The sequence below is a fragment of the Narcine bancroftii genome, chromosome 10 (genome assembly GCF_036971445.1).
Source record: "Narcine bancroftii isolate sNarBan1 chromosome 10, sNarBan1.hap1, whole genome shotgun sequence".
NCBI lineage: Eukaryota > Metazoa > Chordata > Chondrichthyes > Torpediniformes > Narcinidae > Narcine > Narcine bancroftii.
Window position 1 is genome coordinate 82329223 of NC_091478.1, and position 25576 is coordinate 82354798.

Genomic DNA, 25576 nt, shown 5'->3' on the forward strand with positions numbered 1-25576 from the left:
TATGGCCATATGATCAGTAAGTTTTTGGTGACTCAAAAATTGGTGAAGGTGTGGAGAGTGAGGAAGCAACCACAGGAATAGGATCAGTTGGATAGAATACTAGCAGACAAAATCTAATCCTGTCAAATGTAAGGTGCACACAATAATCACATGCATACAAAAAGATACATTTTAAAATAAATTTATGTATATTTTGAGATGATTTACTCAGTTACAGAATACTGTCCATCAATCTCACAGACTGTAGGAAGAAGCTATTTCCTAGCCTGGCAGTCCTGATTTTGATGTTCCTGTCCTTCTTCCTGATGGTAGTAGGTCAAAGATACTGTGTGTTGGATTGGAAGTGTCCTCTATAATTCTTTAAGCTCTATTTAAGCAACAATCCCAGTGAATGTCATCAATAGAGGAAAGGGAGACCCCAATGATCTCTTGGGCCATTTTGGTGTTGAAAATATACATTAAATGATAGAACATTTAGGAATTTTGATGAACAGAGAATTAGGGATCAAACTTCAAATTTCACTCAAAGTGGCAGCATAGATCGATAAGAATGTATATGGATGATTGCCTTCATAGGTCAGGGCACTGAATATAAGAGAGAATGTTGTTTCTCAACTTTCTATGGCAATCTGCTGCTAGAAGAAAGTAATCCCAGTTAGACCACACTTGGAGTATTATGTGCAATTCAGGTCACCACACCATGGATTAGAAGGGCCAAATGGCCTGCTTTCTATGCTGAAGCATTCTATGGTCCTATGGATGGCAAGAGTGCAGAGATTACAAAAATGTTTCCTTGATAGGTGGACTTGAGTTATGAGGAGAGATTGCATAAGGTAGGCTTATTATCCCTCGAGTGAAGAAGGTTGAAGAGTGACCTGATACAAGTACATATAATTATCGGAGTCATGAATGGGTAGATAGTCAAAATCACTTTTTCCGTGACAGGGCTTTCAAAAGCAAGTGGAGATTGCTTTAAGGTAAGAGGTGGGAGATTTAAAGAGGAATTCTGAGGGTATTTTCACATGGAGTGGTTGAAATCTGGAGGTGGTGGAGTCATTACTATATTTAAGAGAAATTTTGACATACAATAAGCAGACAAGGCACAGAAAGTTACCGTTCAAATGTGGGCAAATGTAACTAGAGCAGATGGGAGTGGACATGCACATTTCTGTGCTGTACAAATGTATGGCTTTAAACTTCTTCACAAATTGTGTGTTGCTATTTGCTCCATTACCAATTGATTAAATTTAGAGAAGGACATAATAAGTCCAAGAAAGTGAGTTTTCACATGGCTTACATGCTGTCTGTAAAGTTGCCAGGGTCCAGAAAGCCAGTTAAAGTTTCTCCTCTTCCCTTCAGGATCTGTCATCAATCACAAGAACATCATTTTTTTGCAAAATGTCAAGAAATGCTATGCATAAAACTGCCTAGGTTGCATTTGAGCTGAGAAACTGGATGCAATTTTTTCTTTGAAATTTGAAATGTGCACATTTCAATGTGTTAGGGATCTGTTTAAATTGAGCCTAACCTAACAGAAGGGGGCTGTACCTATGCAATGTTTCCACAAAGTCATACTAAGGTTATCTTAAGCAGACATGATGCAAACCACTGAAGTAACCCAGTTTTAAAACATACCTTCCAGGGATGTCCTGTGATAGCACAGGATGCTCATCTGTGGTTAGAACGAAGGATGGTTACTGGCACAGACCAATGCGAGTTTACCCCGTACTTTTCTCCACTGTGTTTCACATTAAGTAATGGAGGCTATCCACATGCAGCATTTGCATCACCCAATTTGATGAAAATGAAGCTTAATGTTAGTCAATTTGCACCAAATCTTGAATACAATGTATAATTCAAATGACAGAACAGGTACTAATGTGATTGAACTTGCATTCACTTTGCAATGTGAGTAAAGAAAATGTGTAAACCATAAATGGCAAACAGTCAAATTTGTGAAGTTTACTTGACAGACCTTCTTATCAAACAGCTTTCTGACATATGGCTTCCAGTAGTGTTGTTTAATCCCCTTTGCCTCCAATTCCAATCCATCATATGCAGAGCATAGCTTGTCAATAATGCAAGGAGGCTCTGAAGGAGGCTTATAATCTTTACTATGGAAATCTTCAGATAAACCTGTAATAAATAGAACAGCGCAGAAATTGGATTTTGGATCTCACTTCAGTATTTTAGCTACCTTTCAGTAAGATTTCATTTTTTTAAAAATAAACTCAACCCTCAGGAAAAAGAATCTCAGGATTGTATGTGCTCTGACAATAAATATGAAATCTGAATTTAAAAAGTTTATGTTGAAACCTTTCACGGCTGATCATCCAGTTGAGTTTTTTATTCCACCTTTATTCCTTTAGCATTAAGTAAAATTTACACCACCTTTTTGAATATATTTAATGTCTTGTCTGCCATTGCCTTCTGTGGGAGATAATTTCACAGGTTCACCACCGTCTGGGTAAAGGGACTCCTGCTGATCTCAGTTCTAAATGACATGCTCCTCCACACCCGACCCTTTCCTGAAGCTGGTTCTGCTCTCCCAAACATCAGGAAAATCCTCCACACTTCTCGTCTTTAGAGCCATCTTAGAATGTTATTGATTTCCATGAGATCCCCTTCTAAATTCCAGAGAATATAGGCCTGATCAGACCCATCATCCCAGGGATCAGTCAAATAAACATTCATTGCTTGCTTTCCATGGCAGGTAGAGCCTGCCTCAGGAAGGAGATTAAAACTACACCCAGAATTCATCAGGACCCAGCTCAGCTCCAGAAAGACATCCTTGCAGACATATTCATATCCTTCCCAACTGCTTGTTGCATCTGAATGCTTGCTTTCAGTGATTGCTGTACAAGGACATTTAGGTTACATTACACCTCGTCCTTTTCCAATCTATTATCATTCGGCTAATAATCTTTCTACTTTTAGATCCAAAAATGGATAAGTTCACATTTATCCATGTTAAGCTGTGTCTGCAATGTATTTGCATAATCACACAAGCTCCTAAGTCACTTAAACACCCCTTTGTAGTCAACTCACTGCCGTTCTAATTTGTAGTAGCTGCAAACTTGTAAAATTACATTTAGATCCATCTACTAATTAACAGAAATTAGTACCATCAACACAGAGAGCAAAAGACTGAAGTAATGGTAACATCAAAGAAATCAGATATTCCAAACTGTAGGATCGAATTGGGAAATGAAATCCTGAAACAAGTTCACAACTTCAAGTAACCTTGGATCATGGGTAACATCTCATGGCAAATGCAAAATAGACATAAAAGCAAGACTAGCCAGGCCAAGAACAGCATTTATAGAAATGAGAAAGATCCTAACGAACAAGAAAATAACAATTGACATCTGCCTTAGAACTCTCAGCTGCTACATTCTTCCTACATTGATGTATGCCTGCAAGTTTTGGACATCATAAATGCAATGGAAAAAAGAATTAATGCAGCAGAGATGTGGTTTCTCAGAAGAATGGCGTACATATCTTAGGATAACAAACGAACAAGATCTACAAAAAAAATGAAAACAAAACATACATTTCTTAAAAGAATCAGAAAAAAGCAATCAAAATTTTTTAGACATGTCATGTGAAGAGATACATTAGAACATTTAGTTGCAACTGGAAAGCTGGAAGGAAAAAGAAGCAGAGGCCGACAGAGAATGAAAATGAGAGATGGATTAACATCACGGTTAGAAACAGGGGAGGCAACCACTACAATTCGGTGGGTCAGAGACCGAGATAGATGGAGAGACTTGATCACCCATGCTGAACAGCAACAAGGCACCTGAAAAAGATCCATCCAAATCATTGATAACATATTGTGAATAAGCCATCAAGAGATGTACCTATTTATTCATATCGTTAATTTCCTGATTGCCAACCAATTCTCAATGCATGACAGTATATTGTCCAACTTGAGAAATACCAAGAGAAATACCTATTGTCCAAGAGAAATACCTATTTATTCATATCGTTAATTTCCTGATTGCCAACCAATTCTCAATGCGTGACAGTATATTGTCCAACTTGCTTCAATTTTGCACAGTAACCTCTTAGGCTAGACTTTACTAAAAGTTTTTTTTTCTAAAAATTTAGACATACAGCACAGTTAGAGGCCATTTCGGCCTACGAGTCTTTCTTCTTTCTTTGGCTTGGCTTCGCAGACGAAGATTTATGGAGGGGGTAAATGGAGGGAGTCTTTGCTGCCCCATTATCCTACGTCCCCGGTACGTTTGAAGGGTGGGAGGAAACTGGAGCTCCTGTGCAAAATCCATGCGGTCATGGGGAGAACGTACAAACCCCTTACAGACAAAACAGGATTTGAACCTTGGTCCCAATCACTGGTGCTGTAAAAGTACTGCGCTACCCGCTACACCAACTGTGCCATCCCTTGGGAAACCCCCTTTTGGAGAAATGACCAACAAGCAATAGCATTACCTTTCTACTAATGTGCAAAAACTCAAATGCACTAGCCACAAATGTTCTGGAAAGGGATGGGTGCGCTGTGGTAAGTGATCACTACTCAATGCCTCCAAGATCTTCAATGATTTACAAGGCACAAGAATATTCTCTTCTTGTGTGAATAACTGCAGCTTCAAAAACACTTCAGAAGTTAACACCGAGCCTGAAGCAAACTACTTTGTAGGTAATTCATTCACCACTACAATCATTCATACCCTCCACACCAATGCACTGTGGCTGCAGTGTGGACCATCCAGAATTTGCACTGCAGTTCTTCACACTGGCTACATCAATGTCATCTCCCAAGCCCATAACCTTCATCATCATCAAGGATAAGGATTGTAGCTACAAAGGAACATCGTCATCTGCAAATTCTCCTTCAGACTGTACACGACCCTGAATTAGAAATTTATTGTTGATGCTTCAATGTCATTTTGTTTAAATGCTGAAACCTCCCACCCAATGCCAAGGAGGATTGTAGCAATTCACAAATTTGGCTCCCAACCACCTCTGGTTACGGATCAGCAATATTATGCTGGCCTTGCAGCAATGCCTAGATTGTGGCAAATTAAAAAATAATAAACAAGAATAGTCAGAGTTTGTCTAAGTCAGATGGTAAGGCGCAGATGTCAGATATAAAGGCATAGCGGTTAGCGCAACGCCTTTACAGGGCCAGCGATCAGGACTGGACCTGGGTCTGAATCCAGTGCTAAGGAGTTTGTACGTTTTCCCTGTCTCTCTGTGGGTTTTCTCCGGGGGCTCCAGTTTCTCCCAACATTCAAAAACGTACTTGGATATAGATTAATTGGGTTTAAAATGACTCGTAAGGCCAAATTGGCCTGTTACACTGCTGTATGTCTAATTTAAATTTTTTTTAAAAATTAAAGGAGATAAGTGAAGCTATTGAATTAAAAGGTAACAAACCACTGAATATCTCAACGTAGCAATCATTTCCTACTGAAATCTGACAACACCTTTTTATGAAAATGATTGAACTGAATTTTGCTTAAACCACCATGAAATGTTTTACCAGATTTCACCGTCTACTGATATTGTCGGCCTTGCTGAGCATTTCCAACATATTTCTCTTTATTTTGTTTCCAGGTTCTGCATAAATAACTGGTGTGTGTCAGCAGTTCATCTACTTGCTGAAGCTAAAGGAAAGACTATCTCTCCAAGAAGTCAAGGTAAAGAAATCAACAGTAGCATTTACGACAAAACTTATATACCATGATACTGATCAGTAAATATGTCAAATTAAAATAAATAAAACTGAATAAGAATTCTTCAATTAAAAAAATTAAAAGCTTTGAATGATCAAGGAATATTAAGTCTCATTAATTCAGAAAATAATGGAAATATGTAGTACATTTCTCTCAAGCTGACTTGATAAACTTTGCTGCAAAAAAACCCCCGAAGAAACAATTTCAGACAAATGTAAAGAAAACAAAAAAAACCACTTTAAAATTCACATTCTATACCTTCAAAGCACACTGACCTTGCAACCTGCTGAATAGTCACTAAATGTTAAAGCAAAGGGCAACAAATGCTTTCCCGTGTTCCAACAAGAGGGAGTTTGGAACAATTTGGATATCGCTCCGAAACTTCAAGCTCCAGTACTCTGTTAACAGTTAGGAACCGGTTTGAAAACAGCTAAAATTTACACTGCTGACTCAATGGAAATTTATTGCCCTCTAATTATTTGCACATGCCTTTTATCCGGTCAGTCCACAGATTTCTTCCGTGCAAACTCAAGAGAGAGCTGCCTGGTGCATTGGCTGCCTGCCATTGAGGTTCCAGCAAGATAGATAATAAATTTGCCAATCTCACTGTCATTGATGTGTCACTTTGCTCTGCTCCGCCCGTTATTTCCCCCCCACCAAAAAACTTCAATCTGCTTACAAAAAAGGCAAATCACTTATGGAACTCAGCGGGGCTGGAAGCATTCATGTGAATTCAAACCTCCCTGTGGACATAATGTACGTTATCGTGTCTGTTCCTGCACCAAATGGAAGTAGAATTTGCTTGATCCCTGAGCAGCTGGATTTGTATGTTCCACTACTTCAATTAAATAACAAGTGTTGGGGTGATGCCAGAGGTGGGAAACTAATCACTTTGAGGAGAAATAAGGCACCAGGATCATTTTTCCTGGCGCAGTGACAGCAAATTGATATTTAATATTTGTTTTTACAAAGTTAACGATAAAGAGGGTGAAGAGGCAAATATCATTACCTCATGGGATCAAAGTCAAAGGTCAACAAATTAAGATTCTCACCAGAGCTTTAATGAACTGGAAAAAAAACAACACTTTGCGACAATGAAAAACATTAGCTGTGGAGTATTTCATCTTTTCAGGGAGGATTTCAAACATGGGATCCAGCAACTGCACTGTCAAGACAAGAAGCATTAATCAAGTTTCAAATTATTGTTGTGTAATAAAAATTACACAAAATTGCTTTTGTCTACTGTAAGGAAGACAGATTCGCCATCACTGAAGCACCTCATAACCAGAGAAAGAGATCCCCCCCTCCCCCGCCCCACTCGGTCACCGAGCGTTTGTGGATTCACCTCCGGCACTCCCGCAGCCACACTGAGTCCAGTCCATACCATCGGCAACCCGAGCTCCAGAACCGAATCTCCCAAACAATTAGGAAATCTTCAGCGCCCTTGGCATCCTCTCGCTTTTCGGATCCGAAGCCTGGTACCCCTTTAGCCAGTCTCCAACAGTCTACAGCCTGGTGCGAGTCTCTTGACCACAGCCCGCTGCCTGTGCGGGTCCTCACTGGTCTGCTGCCATGGTCACAGTCCTGTGGGTGGTCTTCTCTGCTCCTCCTCTGATCACATCCATAAAACCCAGATAAAGGTTCAGACAGACATTACTTTCGATGCAAACTTTGTGTTAGTGGCAAGGAGGTTTATGTCCAAAGCATGCTCATGCAACATAATTGGGATGCAAGCCCAAGATGTAGAAGCTTAAAAGCTTACAAGTCATGCGGGTTTATGATGAATTGTTCTGGCTGGATGGAGTGGATCTGACTGAGTTATGCTGAGATTACAGCAATTCCAATAGTGTGCTCCCGGTGTACTTTTAAGATGTGGAACTGATTTATGGTGTCGATATCCAAGTCACATGCAGTCCCTGGCCTGCTCTTGCTGTCACTGTGTCTGTGTGATTAACCCCAACTAACTTTAGAGTCAAGTTGATCCTTAGGACGTTGCTGGTGTGGGGGATCAGCAATGCAAATGTCGCTGAATGAGACTCTTTTGTCAGATGGCCAATTGTCATGCACTCTTGTGCCCCTTATATATTACTTGCCAATGAAAAGGACTACACCTGAGTGGTGTCTGGATCTCGCTACCATCAGATGTGGACTGGTTCATTTGCTGGGGGGGTTGCAAATGGAATTGAACGTTATGCAATCATGAATCAGCATTCCTACTTTTAATCCTCTTATGGAAGTAAGGTCATTGATGAAGCAGATGTAGATGGTTGGACCTGCACTGAGAATCTCTGACGGTGACATTATGGGAGTGGGGAGATTCAACAACCAAGCCATAGAACACTGCAGCACAGAAACAGCCCCCTTTGGCCCTTCTAGTCTGTGCAAGGTGGAGAGATTTCTCCTTGGTAAAGACTGAAGTCAATTTTCCCAGAGCTCCTTGATGTCAAGGGCAGTCATCCCCTTTGCTTCATCAATATATACATCCTACTTGATCTCTCTGTTGGGAATAGTAGTCATCACTGCTAATGGTTTATTAGGAGACACATTGGCTGGTATTTAGATTGATGGCACTGGTCCTGCTTTTTTTATGCATAGAACATACCTGGGCAATTTTCAGTTTGTAAATGTACTAGAACAGCTTGACTAAAGAGGAGCAGCTTAGGAGCCAAGATCTTCAGTACTGCAGCAGCTTTGACACTGTCTGATCCAATAGCCACTGATCGTGATAGCACACGGGGTAGACTGAGCTAAGAGCGAATCTCCTCCAGTCACATGATGCACATTTGCATGATCTGAATGTAGGTAGCATTGCAACCAACAGCAAAAATGAGAGAGTTTTATGGCCAATTAAATCATAGTCTAGGAATGCCGCCATGGGTGTTTTTGGGTGGCACAGGCTCAAGGGCCGATATTGTGCAAAATCTATAAATAAAAAAGCTCTGCTGGGTGGCATTCCATTTGGTGCTCTGAGACAGAATCGTTCACAACCTACCCTGCCATCTAACATCTACAGTTACAAATATTATTGCTCCTGCTTTATAAAGCCTGGGCCCCTTCCAGATCAAACCATTACTGATAATTTCTTCACAAATTTGTATCTTAACTGTCATCCTGCTGGCTTAAGTAAATCTGGAGAATTTTTGAATCATTTACAAATTCAATGCAAGACGATCTGTACTTCAGCTGCACCTGCAACTTGCTTTCACAAGAGTTTTGTTTAAGTGGCTCCTTTCTTTTTTTAATTTAAAAAAAAAATTTCATACTATGAACCATATTGACCAAAATGCACACAAACATTTCCCACTTGAATATACACAGTGTCATTTTCTCCCCTTTTTCTCCCCTCCCTTCCCTTCTCCTTCCTATCCCCCTCCCCACCCACTCAACGCTCAACCTATACGATACATTAAAGCCATTAAACAATGTCATCACACAATGAAAATAAACCAGAAAATTGTGGCGTCTACTTTTACGTACTGGGTCAGTTCACTTCGTCTTCTTCTCCTTCTGTCGTTTTAGGAGGTGGAGGTCCGCAGTAGGACCTCTCTGTTGTGTTCCATGTACGGTTCCCAAATTTGTTAGAATACTGTGATGTTATTTCTTAAATTATATTTTATTTTTTTTCCAATGGAATACATTGCTGTATTCTCAGGCTCTCTTCTGATTTCCAGGTTGACATTATACATTTTTTTTGCTACAGCTAAGGCTATCATAATAAATCTTTTTTGTGCTCCATCCAAATCGAGTCCATGTTCTTTACTTCTTATATTACTTAGAAGAAAGATCTCTGGATTTTTTGGGATGTTATTTTTTGCAATTTTATTTAATACCTGATTTAGATCTTCTCAAAACTTTTCCACTTTCTCACATGCCCAAATTGCATGTACTGTTCTTTGAAGCAAAGAGAAGCCATTATCTGAAACAGTGTTACTGTCTTCACCTGATATTGGGATTAAAAAGTTTAAAAATGTGGCTGTTTCTCATTGTGGTACACCTCACTGACAAAAGACAAAGGAGGAAAAACCCAACACCCAACCCCAACCCACCAATTTTTCCCTGCAACCGTGTCTGCCTGTCCTGCATCTGACTTGTCAGCCACAAACGAGTCTGCAGCTGACGTGGACATTTACCCCTCCATAAATCTTCGTCTGCGAAGCCAAGCCAGAGAAAGAGACAAGCTTTAAAAACTTCTCCCCTATCAGCAATTTAGTCAGCCTCTCCATGCCAGTGTTATGCTTGAAATTACTGAAAAGGGCAATAGTCACAAGTAAGAACTTTATTTCTCCACTAATTAAAGGTTCCAACTGAGTTTTAAAATGGATTAATGTTCATTGGTCCTGAAAACTCCCAAATAAACCATTCATTCGTTGCTGTTTGATTTTGAGCATTTGCAATACAATTTCCTGCATTTTTTAATCCAATGTAATTTCTGGGCAATATATTTCCAGTCTTGATACAAATTGTTTCTGTAATGAATCACAGAGTCAGAAACTTCATTTAGATCTGTCACCGACATAAAACTTTCCAGAGGGGCTTATTTTTATTGTTAAAAAAACACATTGATAAGAATGTGTTCTCAGTTTTTCCACTCTTTGGGTCTTGCAACAGTCGACTCCAATCACAAGGCCGATTTTATAAAGACAACAACATCAAAGGGCACAGGTTGACATTTTAAGCCTGCTGACAACACCCACTTTAAAATCTCTGGAAAGCTAACTCCACCACACCATAATGGTGTCAGACTCTCTAACCAACAAACCACAGATAGCTAAAAGTTTCTTTCTCAGGAATATCCTTACTTCAGTTGTCATTTTAAATGCAATGTTAGATACTATTTTAAGTCCCTTTTAAGCCATTTGATTGTGATGAGATTTATGCAACATGTTCTTTTTTTCCTTTGAACCAGAAGCGTGAAATATCACAGCACCAGTGCAGGTTCATCCATGGGATGGTTAAATGTTTTTTCTTGGGTTCCTTTTCGCTTAGTGACCAGATCAATATTTCTCAAGTGAGTGGCTAGAATCAAAACATTGACGCAACTGAGTAAAAACTGTTGTACTTGCTCTCTGCTGTGGAATGACCACAGAGGGAGGCTCCAGGAAGGCTTTGGTCTTCACAAAAAATCTTCTCCGAGTATAAATTTTTCCAACCCCTGCTTGGTCTGTCCACCTGCGGCTCAAAGTGCTGCTGACATGTCACTTCTCCCACCGAGGCAGCAGCTCCAACACAAGCTTGGATCTCTCCAGCTTGTGGCAACCCAGTAACAGAGTATGTTGTAGGAATAAGATAAGAATCAGAATTTATTGTCAGAGGTATACAATCCAGTGATCATTGGGGGATCAGAGGTGGAGAGGGTAAGCAAATTTAAGTTCTTGCGAGTCACTATCTCGGAGGATTTTTCATGGACCCAGCACACCAATGGCATCGTGAAAAAAGCACGTCAGTACCTCTACTTGCTCAGGAGTTTATGAAGGTTTAAAATGACACCAGAAACTCTGGTAAATTTCTACAGAGGTTTGGTGGAAAGTGTACTGACTGGCTGCATCATGGTCTGGTAATGAGGACACCAGTACCGCTGAGCGCAAAGCCCTCAAAAAGGTAGTGGACACAGCCCAGGACATCAAAGCTAAAACCCTCCCCACTAATGAGTACATCTAAAGGGACACTGCCGTTAGAGAGCAGCAGCAATCATCAAAGACCCACACCATCCAGCACACGCTCTGTTCTCACTGCTGCTATCAGGAAAGGGGTATGAGACTCGCACCACCAGATTCAGGAACAGCTGCTACCCCTCTACCATCAGACTCCTCAACGACAAATTCAATCAGAGACTTAAGGACTCTTATTTGTGCACTTTATTGATTTTCTTTTTTATTCCCTCTTTATTGTAGTTTGTTTACATATTTTACGTTAGCTGTCGAATTTCACAACAATAAATTCAAATTCTATTCATAGTTCTTTATTTGTTTACATTCATACACTGTGTAGAGTTTTTTTTTGCACTACCAATTAGTGGTAATTCTGCAGGACTCACAGGAAAAAGAATCTCAGGGTTTTATGTGATGTTATGTATGTACTCTGACAATAAATCTGAAAAGTCACGAAATTTGTTGTTTCGTGGAAGCATCACTGTGCAAACATTCATATAAACCACTTTACAAAAATAAATAAAAATTGTGCACAAAAAAGTCAAAATGAGGCAGACTTTGGTTCATTGATCATTCAGAAATCTGATGGCAGCAGGGAAGAAACTGTCTTTATGCTACTAGTGCTCATCTTCAGGGTCCTGTACCTCCTCCCCCCCCCCCCCCCCCCCCACACAAAGGTGGCAGAGTGAAGAGAGTATGGCCTGGATGGTGGAGGTCCACCTCAAACACCTCACAAAGTATAGCTGCTGGTGAACCTTTTTCGTGAGTGTATCAACACAGAGGCTCCAGGAGATGTTGACACCCAGGAATTTGAAGCTCTCGACCCCCTCCACTGCTGAGCCCTCGATGAGGACTGGTTTGTGTTTTCCTGATTTCCTCCTGAAGACCAGTGAACAACATTGGCTCATTATGAGCAGTAAATGAATTTAAATATCTCCAAACATATTACATTTGGCATGGAACTGCACAACAATATGTTAGGAAATGAACAAAGTAAGGAAGGAAGGTGAAAAGATTTTGGGAGGGAAACAAGAGATGAAAGCATTGGGTCTGGTCACACAGCAAAATGAGCAAATCTGGGGATTATTAGCGGGTGTGTGATGGAGTGGAGAAATCTACACAACTTGAGATGGTCACACAGGTAATGGCAGAGCCACAGAGTTTCCCCCTAACCCCCTGCTCCCAAAATGAAATGATATGCAGCCAAAAGTTTTTCAATTTCAAAGGAACTTCCATTCTCTATGTTTCTACTAAATCAGAGTATTCTTTGGTCCTGGTTCAGCGTTCATACTGACTCTGTATAGAACATTTGGATTCTCCCACTCTCTTCCCACTTCCCAGACACCCAGGAAATTGATCCCCCCCCCCCCCCCACCCCAAGTGCCTATCTAATTTCTTCCAGAAGCACTTGTACATTTTTGCTCAATCACCATCCACCCCTTTTCCAACCCCCTGATACAGATATTAGGCTTTAACTATCTCTGCATGAAAATATCTCTATAACTTATTACCCACAGCCAGGACCCTTATCGCCTATATGCTTGATTCTGCATCTCTTGGTCCTCAAACAGCTTCCCTCCATCTGTTGCCTCAAAAATGATCAAAAATCATGTAGAATTCTCTCAAATCTCCACTCAACCTTCCTTACACCAAAGAGGACAACCTCAGCTTTCCCGTCTAATTTTGGGGATCCTGGAGCCATTCCAATGAATGCATTCTGGACCCTTTGAAGGGAAACACCCTACTTCAGTGCAGCATCCAGAAGTAGCAGGAAAAGGGTCTTGACCCAAAATATTAACTGACCATTTCTCTCCATGGAAGCTGCCTTAACCACTGAGTCCTTCCAGCTGCAGATCCTTATTCAAGATTCCAGTATCCGCAGTTCTTATGTTTCTTTTGACCAATTAATCCAATTGTTGCTTAACCTGTGCTTGATAAAGATTCAGTGCATCAAGTAGAGTCTGTTTAACCCCTTCCCTCAATTGCTGCCAACAATTTATATACATGAACAGTGTATCTCCAGTTCCCACTCTTTCTGAGGTGCTTTCAGTTCTTAGGTTACAATTCTTGATGCTGTGAGAAGAGTTAAAGTAAGGAGAGTCAAGGAGCAAGTGCCTTCTTCTGAAAACATTAAAAGGCAAAGGGATGACTGAGCAGTGGGTGGCATTTGCCATTTCAAACAGAATTTGGGAGTTCATTCAGAACCACAAAGCAGAAGGTTCAGAGTGGAAACAAACAATATAATGGCATTCAGTTTTGTAAGAAAAGGCCTGGTTTCTGATAAATATGAAATACCCACTGCAAGCAACTATTTTTTTTTAACTTTTAACAATCAATTCAAAAGCTGAGTACTGAGTAATGCTGGCCAAACCTGTACATACTACCAGTGGACACAACAGCAATGAAATCTGACCTAGTGTGAAGCAGAAGCCAAATAAACACATTCTCTTTTCAAGCACAATATTCCCAACTGATGTGAAAGCATATGGTTGGAGTCCTGCCTTAGTGAGGATGAGCGTCCAGATGTGTTCAAGACATAGCATATTAGCAAATATAGTGCTTCCAATATGCCCAATGGATAAATGAAGCGAGTCCAGGGAAATTCAAATACTGACGATTTATCTGCGTGGAGTTCATCATTCTGAAATGGAATGCAGTGGGAAACCTTCACTAAACAAACGTCTAAGGGTAATGAAGAGATCAATCATGTAAAAGTATGCCTTTTAATCACTAACCTGATGGAGAGTGTGCAGTGAGAGGTGCTTTATTGCATGTTGCTCCAAACCATTTCCTGAATACCATATGTTTGGCTCTTGATATATCAAGAGAAATAGGATCAATTTTAAGGTTGAACGAATAATGAGTGTCCGGCTGACAAACCATGGGATTTTGGCTTTTCCACCATGTTAAAAACTGTTTTAGTTCTCTCCCTGCCTTTCCTGCACACAGATATCAAAGCTGGGTCAGGTTCCATAGGAACTAACAACCTTGTATTTCATGTTCAGTCTGAGTTAGCACAGTAAGGGCCAGGAAATTATTTAGCCGTAAAGCTTTTACAGTAAGGCATCATTCAGCTCTCATCTCAAGTACAAATAAGTTGGGGAGTCAGTAGCCTCAGCCAATAAGAAGCCATCACACCAAATTAAATTAGAATTATTTGCATTTTGGACATAATGAACATCTGGAATATTTTCATTGTGAACAAGAGGATTTTTAAATAATGTTTATTTTCTACAATCAATGCACCAGTGGCAACACCAGGATTTACTTGTCCAACCCAAATTTTAAAATAAATTTAAAATAATTTATATTTTATTTACAATATGGAAGAAGCCATTTCCGACAATTGGGACCCTTGCCACCCAATTAACCTACAACCCCACACATTTTGGAGGGTGGGAGGAAACTGGAGCACCCAGAGGAAACCCATGCAGGCCACTTGAAAAAATGTACATATTCCTGACAGACAGCGTTAGATTTGAAGCCAGTTTGCTGGAGCTGTAATAACATCACACTGATCACCATGCTGCCCTCAAGAAGGAAGAATGCAATCTTTCAGGTGAAGAATATCTTGCATTGCTGCTGGGAAGCAAATTCCAGGATTGAGATCGAGCAAAGCCTGCCGAGTTCCTCCAACACTTTGGTGCATTGTTGAGATCCCGCAACAATGAATGAATGACGATACATTTCCAAGTCAGGAATGTAGGAATGTGCGTGACTTGGAGGAGTACCTGAAAGTGGCGTTCCTGGGCCTTGGTTCTTCTCAGAAGTAGAGATTGCGGGTTAGGGAGATAGTGTTGGAGGAGCATGGCTCTAGTAGTTCGCAGCCTGGTGCAAGTCCCTTGACCGGAATCTCCAGCAGCCAACATCCTGTGTAGTTCTTTGCTTTGAGCCACCGGGCAACTCACAGAGTAGGCTAAAGCACTGTGCACCAGTGGTGGTTGATGAGGTGAGAGTCGTGTACTGCTTTGCCCTTGAACATATCAAGCTCCTGTGAGTTATTGGTGCTGGCTTAGCCAGACAAGAGGGCAAGTATTTTATCATTCTCCTGATTTGTATATCACGAGTTAAGACGCTTGCCAAAAAGCCCATATTGTGACTGATTTTTTTCAGCATATGTGTCTAAGCCAATTGAGATTCTGGTCAGTATGCCGATGGTGAGGGTTCAACAATGGTAATACTATGAAATGTCATTGGCAGGATGGAGGAATATCGTTGGAGGTGGACAGTGCCTAGTGCTCCTTCTCTGGCTCCTATAATATTTCTCATTTATTAGCCCATGTGTGGACAAGAGTGGGGATGAGGTCTGGAACAGACTGGTCCTGGCAAAACCCAAACAGAGCACAGGCAGATTCCATCCCTCAACTGCTGATTGCCAGCACATTGACAGAGCTGGTGGACGGGTCCTGTATTTTGTGAATAGGACATACCTGGGTAATTTCCAACCATGGTTCCAACTGCATTGGTGGCTTCAGTTAAGAAGAGAAATATAAATGATGGTACACATAAGTAAAATATACCTGGGCACCAAAATTCTTACATGCTGCTGTCAAACAAGTACTTTTGTTTTAAAAAAAAACAACTCCAGTGGTCTGCCCAGTTTAGAAAGAGATAATAAATACAAAAGGTAGACATGTAATAAATATTCAACATTCCAGTTAGTGCAAGAAGTAAAAAGATAACGTTTCAATAATGCAGACAGACCTTCTTGTCATGCCAGAGTAGATTATGAAGATGGTAAGGGGAGGGTCAAGGAAGCCTTTTTCATTCCTGGGCAATCGAACGATCAAAAGGCATTATGCAACCACAGTTCACCACTGCATATGACTGTAGATGGCTGAATGGTTTTCAAACCAATAAAGCTGATTTTCTGCTTTGTTCAATGGCAATTCTTTATCTGTTTTTTTTTCGAAATGAAAACTAAAATCTGTTGCTACTGTAAATCTAAAATCCCTGCATTTCAGAAATTTGTACTGGTCCATAGAGCCACTCCTTAATTATAAAATCCTGGCAGATTTGATTCATTAGAAATAAAGGGAGTGTAAAATGAATGATATTTGTACATGTACCTTTTCAAATAATACACATTTTGGTCGAGTTGATTGAAACGCAGGCCAATTTAAAGATTCATTTTAATATTGTTCTCTTTACAATATGTAAGATCTCAAAGACACCGGATGTTGATTTGTGGCAGTGAACAGGTTAATTGTGGACGAGAACAAATGGGTAACTGATGATGTGGCATGCTTGGCTGAGTGTTTTGTTGTAATATAATCTATTTCATATTTTTCAACATAGGACTCTTTTTAGAAAGTGGATTTCCATACACTTCAAAATACTCAATAGCTCACAAGTAGGAATTCAAATCCATTGTTACAATGTGTACATTCCATCTCTGAAACTGCTTTGTTGATGAAAAGTAATTGCCTTCAGAATTTCCATTTCAGTGACATTTAAGCAGATTTTCTGGTACAACTAATGTTCTGACCTTATTCCAATGTGGCGACTGAATTATAAAAGATCACAAAAATGTTCAAATTTCACATCACATACAACTCGGAGATTCTTTTGCTAGTGGGCCAGGCAGAATTTTAACTTATAGGTAACTGTAAACTGTACTTGAGAAGAAATATGTATACAAAGAGAGAAATGTAAACCAACAGACTGTGCAAATATAGGAAATAAATATTCAGCAACAAATAATGTGCAGAGTCCTTAAATAAGTCTCTGATTGAGGCTGATGCTTAGGAGTCTGATGGTGGAGGGGAAACAACTGTTCCTGAATCTAGTGGTACCTGCATCTCTTTCCTGATGGCACCAGTGAGAACAAAGCATGTGCTGGGTGGTGTGATCCTTGATAATTGCTGCTGCTTTTGAATGGCAGCGTCCCATATACATTTTTCTCCATCATGGGGAGAGTATTGTCTGTGATTTACTGAGCTGTGCCTACTGCCTTTTCTCAGGGCCTTCTGCTCAGAGGTACTGGGGTCCCCAAACCAGGCCATGATGCAGCTTGTCACTACACATCTGCAGAAGTTTGCCAAGGTTACACCAAACCTTCGCAAACTCCTGAGGAAGTCGATGATGTGCTTTCCTCACGATGTAATTGGTGTGATGTGTCATGAGAATAGTGACTCTGAGATAGTGACTCACAGGAATTTAAATTTGCTCACCCTCTCCTCCTCTGATCCCTCAGTGATCACTGGGTGTCTCTGGTTTTCATTTCCTATTCCTAAAGCCTACAATTAGCTTCTTGGTCTTGGTGACATTGAGTGCACCAGCCAGCACTATATTGATAACATGTCCTGTAGGCAACAGGTTATTCTGTCATCAGCTAGATTTCATAAAAAATGTTAAGATGCATGTTTCTGATTGCATAGCGGCTGTGAAAGCAATCACAATGTCCTTGCGGACACTTCATCCTGTATTTTGAGACAAGCATTGTTAATCAAGAGAGGAATCACTGTAGTGACATGTGGTGATCAGATAGCAAAGCTAGTGGTAGTCAAGAGGACTACAGATTTACAAGAACTAGCAGCCAGAGAATAAAAATTTAACATGGAGGGAGAACAGCAAGAGCATCTATGCATATATATATCTAAAAATATGTTAGGTCAGGCAAGTGTGGACCTCCTACCAACACCCCTCCTGAGAATGAGACTGGGGAATTGACAATAGAAAGCAAGGAAATGGCAGACAAGTTAAAATAGTGTTTCAGTCTTCACAGTGGAAGACTGCAAACATCTCAATAATTTCTCAATGGCTAGATTCAAAGACTGCAGAAGGACTTGTACAAGGTGGTAGTCAAGTCAAAAAGACCAAAGGCAGACAATTCATCAAGTTCCAATGTTCAGCAACGGAAGGTTTTGAGGAAGTGGCTGCAGCGATAACGGATTCCGATTCAGATTTACTGTAAGAGCACATACATGATATCACATACAACCATGAGATTCTTTTTTCCTGCGGATGCAGCAGAAATAACCACTAAATTGGTAGTGTCAAAAAAACCCGTACACAGCATAAACATGTAAACAGATAACGAATGTAAATAAACTGTGCAATTCAGAGAAAGCAAAAAGAAAATCGATAAAATGCACAAGTAAGGCCTTAAATGAGTCTCTTAGTTTGATGTTGAGGAGCAGATGTGTCTTTGCATTTGGAAGACCGCAAACCTAACACCATTGTTCAAGGGATCAGGGTAACAGTAGGCCTATTGGATTAACATCTTTGCTGGCAAGATGATGGAGATGACAAATCAAAGAAAAAATGGGCTTTTCATGTAATCAAACCACTTGTTCATGGCAATCTAAAATTGGTAGAGAGAGTCAAAAGGTCTTAAATGTTACCATGACACAAATGAGGTCAGCATGTGATGAGAAAATTCTTGTTCCCCTCACATTTCAATTCCAGCAGCAGAAACTTTCGATGAATTACAAGATTTGCAGTTGTGTCGAAGTAACAAAGTTGTTGTTTTGCCTTACTGTTTGTTACTGGATTGCCACAGATAACTGGATAGACAGCAGCTTGAGTCTACTAAACAGCTCACATGCCAAGCCTCTAAGCTTGGACAAGGATGAAGTCTTTGGAGTGCAATTTTTTTGCTGGTAGGACAGGAGAGTGCATAATTTGGCAGGATTTAAATTGCCAAATTTGTGCCAAAGTACTGCAAGTGTTAGATTCATTCCAGAAAAAAACTTGGCAGAGGACGTAGGATATTAATGACATACAGGTGCAGTGTTGAGAAGGAAAATGGATGATATAACTTTGTGCTGTTTACAAAAAGTCCAAAGCATGAACCCTTTCATAATTTACTTTATTTTCTTGTTATTTTAAAGGGTGGATCATGTGCTTTGCCTCAGGAATATTATTCCCCCTTGTGGTAACTGAGTATAACCATATCTGAATTTCTATTATTTAAAGCATTGTTTGTGCACTATCTATACATTTTAGAAATCCTGACTTCTCTCATACTCAAATGCATATTTAATCAAATTTGTATCATAAATATTTTAATTATACAGAAATCAATAGTCAAAACACATTGTTATGTGAATTGTGTAGTATGTAGACAATTAGCTCTCTGAAGAGAAAATAAGCATTGTGATAGGGTGGCTATTCCAAAGGTCATAGGTTACCAAATATTCCGATATATGTGTGAGATACATATGAATCAATCATTATTTTTTAAAAACGCACTGTGTGCATGGCCACCCTGATTGTGAAACATATAAAATTCTGACCAGCCTCAGCAGAATGGATGCTGAGAGGTGATCTCTTTTGACTGGAGAGTCCAAATATTAGGCATCACTCCAGGAAAAAAAAGGGTTAACAATTCAGGACAGGGATGACATCATTCATTCCTACTCAGAGAATGGGAATTCTTTTAATTTTCTACCAGGGTATCTTGATTATTCGAGACTCAGAATATGGGCTACAATGGGAATCAAGAGAAACTGGTTCGGGCGTGATGTTATCACTGAGAAAGAAATTCGAACAAATTTATTGAACGTTGATTGGACTTTTGAGTACAATTCGATTTGTCTCGTCTTTGGGAGAATCAAAATCTCCATCAATTGCTATATTACATCTGTTCTAAGTTCCTCTCTTGATTAATCATTGGTCCAAAACTATAGATTAAGTACATAGAAACTCTAACCACCACGATCAAGGTTTCCTTTGTCACTTATGTCTAGCAAGCTGATCTGATGACCTGGTCTTCAAACCAAGATTCTTATTCACCATTATCCTAATGCTACTTTTCTATTTTCTCTGTATTTGTTAAATGTCAGGTTTCCTAGACATTTTGTTTCCAACCTTAGTGATTATGCACTTGGTGGTGAAGGCTCTGTGAACTAAAACTCTTGATTTTTTTTTAAAGATTCATTTGTATCTAACATAGATGACCTCACAGTTGCATCATGGCTCCCACAGTTTTTGAGCACTCACTTAATTGATTATCTGTAACATTATGCATCATCTACTTTAAATACAACGTCACTAAGCTTTTCATCTTTATCAAAATAAGATACAATACAGCGATTAACAGAGCTGAAGAAAGGGACCTACCTTGGAAATTGGGATTCAACAAATCTTTGCGGTGAGAGCAGAGCAAAGCATTCCCATATACCAAGTCGAGCACGCATAGCAGAAGGTGATAGGAATTAACAAGATCATCAGTGATGATGGGAAAGTTTCCTTTTGAGAGAAAAAAATAATATTTCAAATGCATTTTGATTTCACATATTTTCATCACACCTTTATAATTTGGTACCCGTATAATTAATTTTGGCATGCATGTGGTACAACTCAATTATTGATCAATAATTCCTTATTTTGAAGGAGGCTAAACGAACACTCACACTGTAACTTTGGAATTAAAAAAAAAGCTTTTAACCCAAGAAAATAAATACAAGTTAGTTATGAGAGTTCCATCAATAAAATGTCCACCACATAATGCTGACTTCATAAGAATTAATATTGAAGTTTCCAATTCTGACTCGGTGAGAGTGAAATGTTAACAATAATAACTGCTAATTCTGGGCACACTCAGTCTATCAGAGGCAGCAGTAAGGGAATCCAATTATTGAGCAAGAAATTTACAAATGAGCTTGGTTGATTGGAGTATCGAACGTAATAATTCTGATGGATAGGACAGCTTTGCAGCGAAGTGGATCAGCTGTTGCGTGTGCACCAGTGACGCAGATTTAGTCGCAGCCTCAGGAGCTGCCTGCGAAGAGTCTGCATGTTCTCATGGGCTTTCCTCCATGGGCTCTGGTTTCTTTCCACATCTCAAAGACGTGGATGTTGCTGGACTAAATTGACTGCTTAAATTGTCCCAGGTGTGAAGAAGGTATGCTGCATAACCTGTTGCGTTTCTCCAGCACTTTTGTGCACTGATAGATCCTTTAAAGCACCATGAATTGTTATAAAGCATGCCGTGATAGAATAATTACTTTAGATCAAATATCGTAACATGAAAATGACAACTATTCACAAAAGAATGATCTGATCAACGAACGCCTACTCCACTATGTATGGCACAATTATGGTCCAACATTCTAGTGTGTTGTAGCTGTGCAAGTATTTTGCAGAAATAAACGTCAATACTATATTGAATTGAAAAGAGACAATAAATACAAAAGATTGATAGATAATAAATATTCATAATTATCCTAGTGCAAATAAATGCATAAAATGGAGCCATTGCAAATACTGACAAGGGATATCTAATGCCTTTGTTAAAAACGTTTCATCTCACGAATTACTGAATTATTCATAACTTGTTAACACTGAAAATTATTTTTATTTCATTAAATATTCAACTGAACTCACAGTAACCTGTTTTGATAATTTATTCACAAGTTTCATTAAAAGCAGAACCACGGCTTAATGGATCAGAGCATTTCCATGATGCATGCTCACATTCATGTTGGGCCAAGCATTTGCCTTTCACTGATTACTTCCTTAGTCTCAATGGATTGTAAAATTCCACAACAGAAATAAGAAAAACAAATCACCCATTAACACGAAGCAGAACTGGAAATGTGCGTTTCTGATGACCACAACTATTTCAACAATGCCTACTGGCACCAAGGCTGGAACGTTGTATTTTTGATGTTGAATCACCTACCACCTGCTTGTGCATGAAACATTCCACTCCGCTGAAACCTGGAGTGATGGAAGCACGATTTGATAGGAAAGCAGGAATAATTAGTTCAGGACAACAAACCCCTGAGAAGCATGTCAGTGTGTGGAAAATTTTAATTGCAAGGAAATTTAGAATGTTTAAAAATTAGATTGAAAGGGGTCGCATTAAAAGAGAAAACAAAAACACTCCTACAAGCACAGAGGAATTCAAATATGTGGAAAATAGCATTTGTAACTGTAAAAAGGCAGTTTTGCACTCAATTCTTTTGTAAAGTCTTTTGAATCCAGAAGTTGATTTGTGCCATTTGTTTTTGCACTGTTCAGCAAGTTTGGTCTTCATGTTTTTGCTGACATGTTTGCCAATGTACTAAACTCACTCATTTGTCATCGAACACCAAGTTTGGAAAAGTCCACCTTGGGAGAATTGGTCAGTGCAGATAAGATTCTGCTCCATGAATTCTAAGGAGCACAGGAGAACATGCTGGGTGAGGACGTGCCGGGTGAGGACGTGCCGGGTGAGGACGTGCCGGGTGAGGACGTGCCGGGTGAGGACGTGCCGGGTGAGGACGTGCCGGGTGAGGACGTGCCGGGTGAGGACGTGCCGGGTGAGGACGTGCCGGGTGAGAATATGGTTTCCAAAAGGGCTTCCTTCTAGGAAGATGCTGTAGCTACATATCTATCTGTAGGATCTGACACAAATCTTTGATAACCTTCTGGGTGAAATTCATTTTTCTCCGGTTTTTAATTGAACTTCGTGATTCTCAAAGTGGGCGCTGCCTTCCCCCCGTGGGTGGTGGAAAGATCCAAGGGGTTGGTGAGGAAATGGGGGTGTTCTGAACCTTCAGTCTTTTTATTATTCAGTTTGCTGCAAAGTTTAATGAAGAAGCCAGTGCAGTCAATTTCTGGCCACATTTGGGCTGGCAGCAAAATAAACAGCGACAAGGCATTCTTGTGAGAGCTGGTTTCGGTGGCCGTCATCTTGTACTGGTGTCACTACCCCCATTCAGCGCTGCCACAGCTACCACCCCTCCTCTCAGCATTGCCACTAACCCCCCCCTCCCAACCCCCAGCATCGTTGTATGGGGGAAGGCTCTTGGGATGTGGCCTGGAGGCCAAGGGGGCGGCAGCCTGAAAAAGTTTGGGATCCATTGGCTTAACTGTTGCTGGGAACCTCTTTGCATCAAATCAGAGAGCCATCACCTCAAAATCCACCTTCACTTCTGATCTCTGTATCATCTGCAAAGAGTTTGCACCTTCTCTTGTGTGGCTTTCCTCTCGGTGCTCCAGTTTTTTCCCACATCCCAAAGTTGTATGGGTTGGGAGGTTACCTTCGCCTATCTAAATTTCCCCTATAATGTAGGTGAGTAGTAGAATATGGGGAGAATTAATGAGAATGAGGGGGAGAGCAATACAAATAAAATGGGATGAATATAAAATTAGTATACATGGATGGTTGGTGGCCAGCATGGGTTCAGTGGGCTGGAGGGCCTGCTTTGGTGCTGTATCTTTCTATGACACACTCTCTCCCCATCGACACAGAGACAACTGCTCGGCTATAATCAAAAAGGAATGCCGTCAAGCAGAACTTAACACTTGAATTAGAACATTCCAGAAAAGCAACCTCCAAGCAATTACTCTTACAATTTTTAAAAAAATGTTAAATATTCAAATGCATTTCTGCAAGCTGGTTGTGTTTGAAAGAACAATTTTCACATCAATAACTCCTTTTTGCTTTACAACCAATTGAGCACATTTTGATTTGCAGTCACTGCTTTGTGATCTTGAAAAGTTTGAACTAATGGAAGATGACACAAGGTCCCACAGACAATAATGTGATAATCATCTGTCTTAATGATGTTGGTCAAAAGATAAATCTGAGTCAGGTGTCCATGCAAACATTCATCTTTCAAACAAGTCAAAAGTGCATTGAAATTCCTCAGCACCTTTAAAGGCACATCAGTTGGACACTGTGTGACACACCAATTGAATTTGAGGGTCACCATTTGTAAATTCAATAGCATTTGAAGGCCAAAATATCTGCTATTGTATTAGTGTTAAGGAAAAGTTTAATTTCAGGTGACTGTCCCTGCTCTCTGTGCTAGGTTTCTAGAGCTAGGTTGGGACCTATTTAAACAGGAGATGAGTTATAAAATTGCCAATATACGCATGTCAGATCAATATCACCTAGATTAAGCTAGTGTGGGGCCTGTAGTATATATTATAAAGGGGCCCTAAATTAAAAATATACACCAAAATATTAAACACATAAACCCATGCCTGTACGTGTGATACTGAACCATTTGAAAATACGTTTTTAAAAGTTTCTTTGCACAAGTATAGACTACCTGCTGTTGTAAAACGGCTTTTTATAACAATAGGTAAGAAGTCTACACTAGAGCAAAACAATTTTTAGAAATGTATTTTCACATGGTTCAGTATCACATGTACAGGCACAGGTCATCTTGTGAGTGAACAGGTAGTTAAAATGCATTCCTATTCAAAGTGTGTACATTGGAGATAAGAACATAGAATTGAAAACATAAAAGTATGTTGTATTTTAGAATTCAAAGGATTCTGTCTGTGATTTTTAATCGTTGAATTGAAATATTCACAGATGGGCACTGAAGGTTAAGTCACTGATGTGAGGGTTGGAGGGGGTGGGAGACACTCTCAGGGACCAGGTGGAATTTTCTTTGGGAATGCCACCCTATGATTTTAGTGGTTTTATGAAAGGAACCTCAACTAATTACGACAGGACCCACATTTAACATTCATTGCAATCTTCTATCTTTATCATATGACAGACCCCAAGCCATACCCTAGTGGTCCTAATATTCATAGGCATATTATTGCCAGAAGTTTATACTCTTCCTCATTTCATTTCTGTTACAACATTGATGTAGCGACAAAATTAATTGATTTGCAAAGGTTGACAAATTTCTTCATCTAATTCAGTTGTTCTCAACGTTTTTCTTTCGCCTCACATACCACCTGAAGTATTCCCTATGCCATAGGTGCTCTGAGATTAGTAAGGGATTACTTCAGGTGGTACGTGGGTGGGAAAAAAAGGTTGAAAACCACTGTTTTAATCGTACCTCATTGACTCGTTATGTGCACAGTTTCATAACTCCAAAGGAAATGGACCAATGACAATTTTTTCTCAAGCAAAATATTTCAGTAACAATTGGGTCCAGAGGAGTGGTTTTCAACCTTCCCTTCCCACTCACATAACACCTGAAGCAATCCGTTACTAATCAAAGAGCACTGATGGCATTGGGATTACTTAAAGAGGTATGCGAGTAGAAAGAAAAGGTTGAGAAACACGAATCTAATTTATGCACACTCACGGGTTGGCCACACTCTCTCTACACGCCACCCAGTACAGCCTCCTTGAAAGGAAGGATTCATTAGGAATTTCCCGAAAATCTCTGTAATCATAAGCAGGGAAAGAGGTGCAAAGAGGGACTTCCCAGTCATTCATAAAAGTTGAAGTCAGTTTTCTTTGGCTTGGCCTCGCGAACGAAGATTTATGGAGGGGTAATGTCCACGTCAGCTGCAGGCTCGTTGGTGGCTGACAAG

General features: G+C 40.0%; 1 protein-coding gene across 4 annotated transcripts in view; it reads right to left on the reverse strand.

Annotated features, from left to right (window-relative positions):
- The window catches only part of rbl2 (retinoblastoma-like 2 (p130)), a 103303-nt gene that overhangs the window by 43500 nt on the left and 34227 nt on the right, over positions 1–25576 (reverse strand). For all 4 annotated transcript variants that reach the window (XM_069901591.1, XM_069901592.1, XM_069901590.1 and 1 more), the window contains exons 5-7: positions 20417–20545; positions 1976–2136; positions 1298–1362 (exon numbers count right to left, since the gene is read on the reverse strand). In XM_069901591.1, the coding sequence (XP_069757692.1) occupies positions 1298–1362; positions 1976–2136; positions 20417–20545 (355 nt within the window). The remainder of the gene's footprint in view (positions 1–1297; positions 1363–1975; positions 2137–20416; positions 20546–25576) is intronic.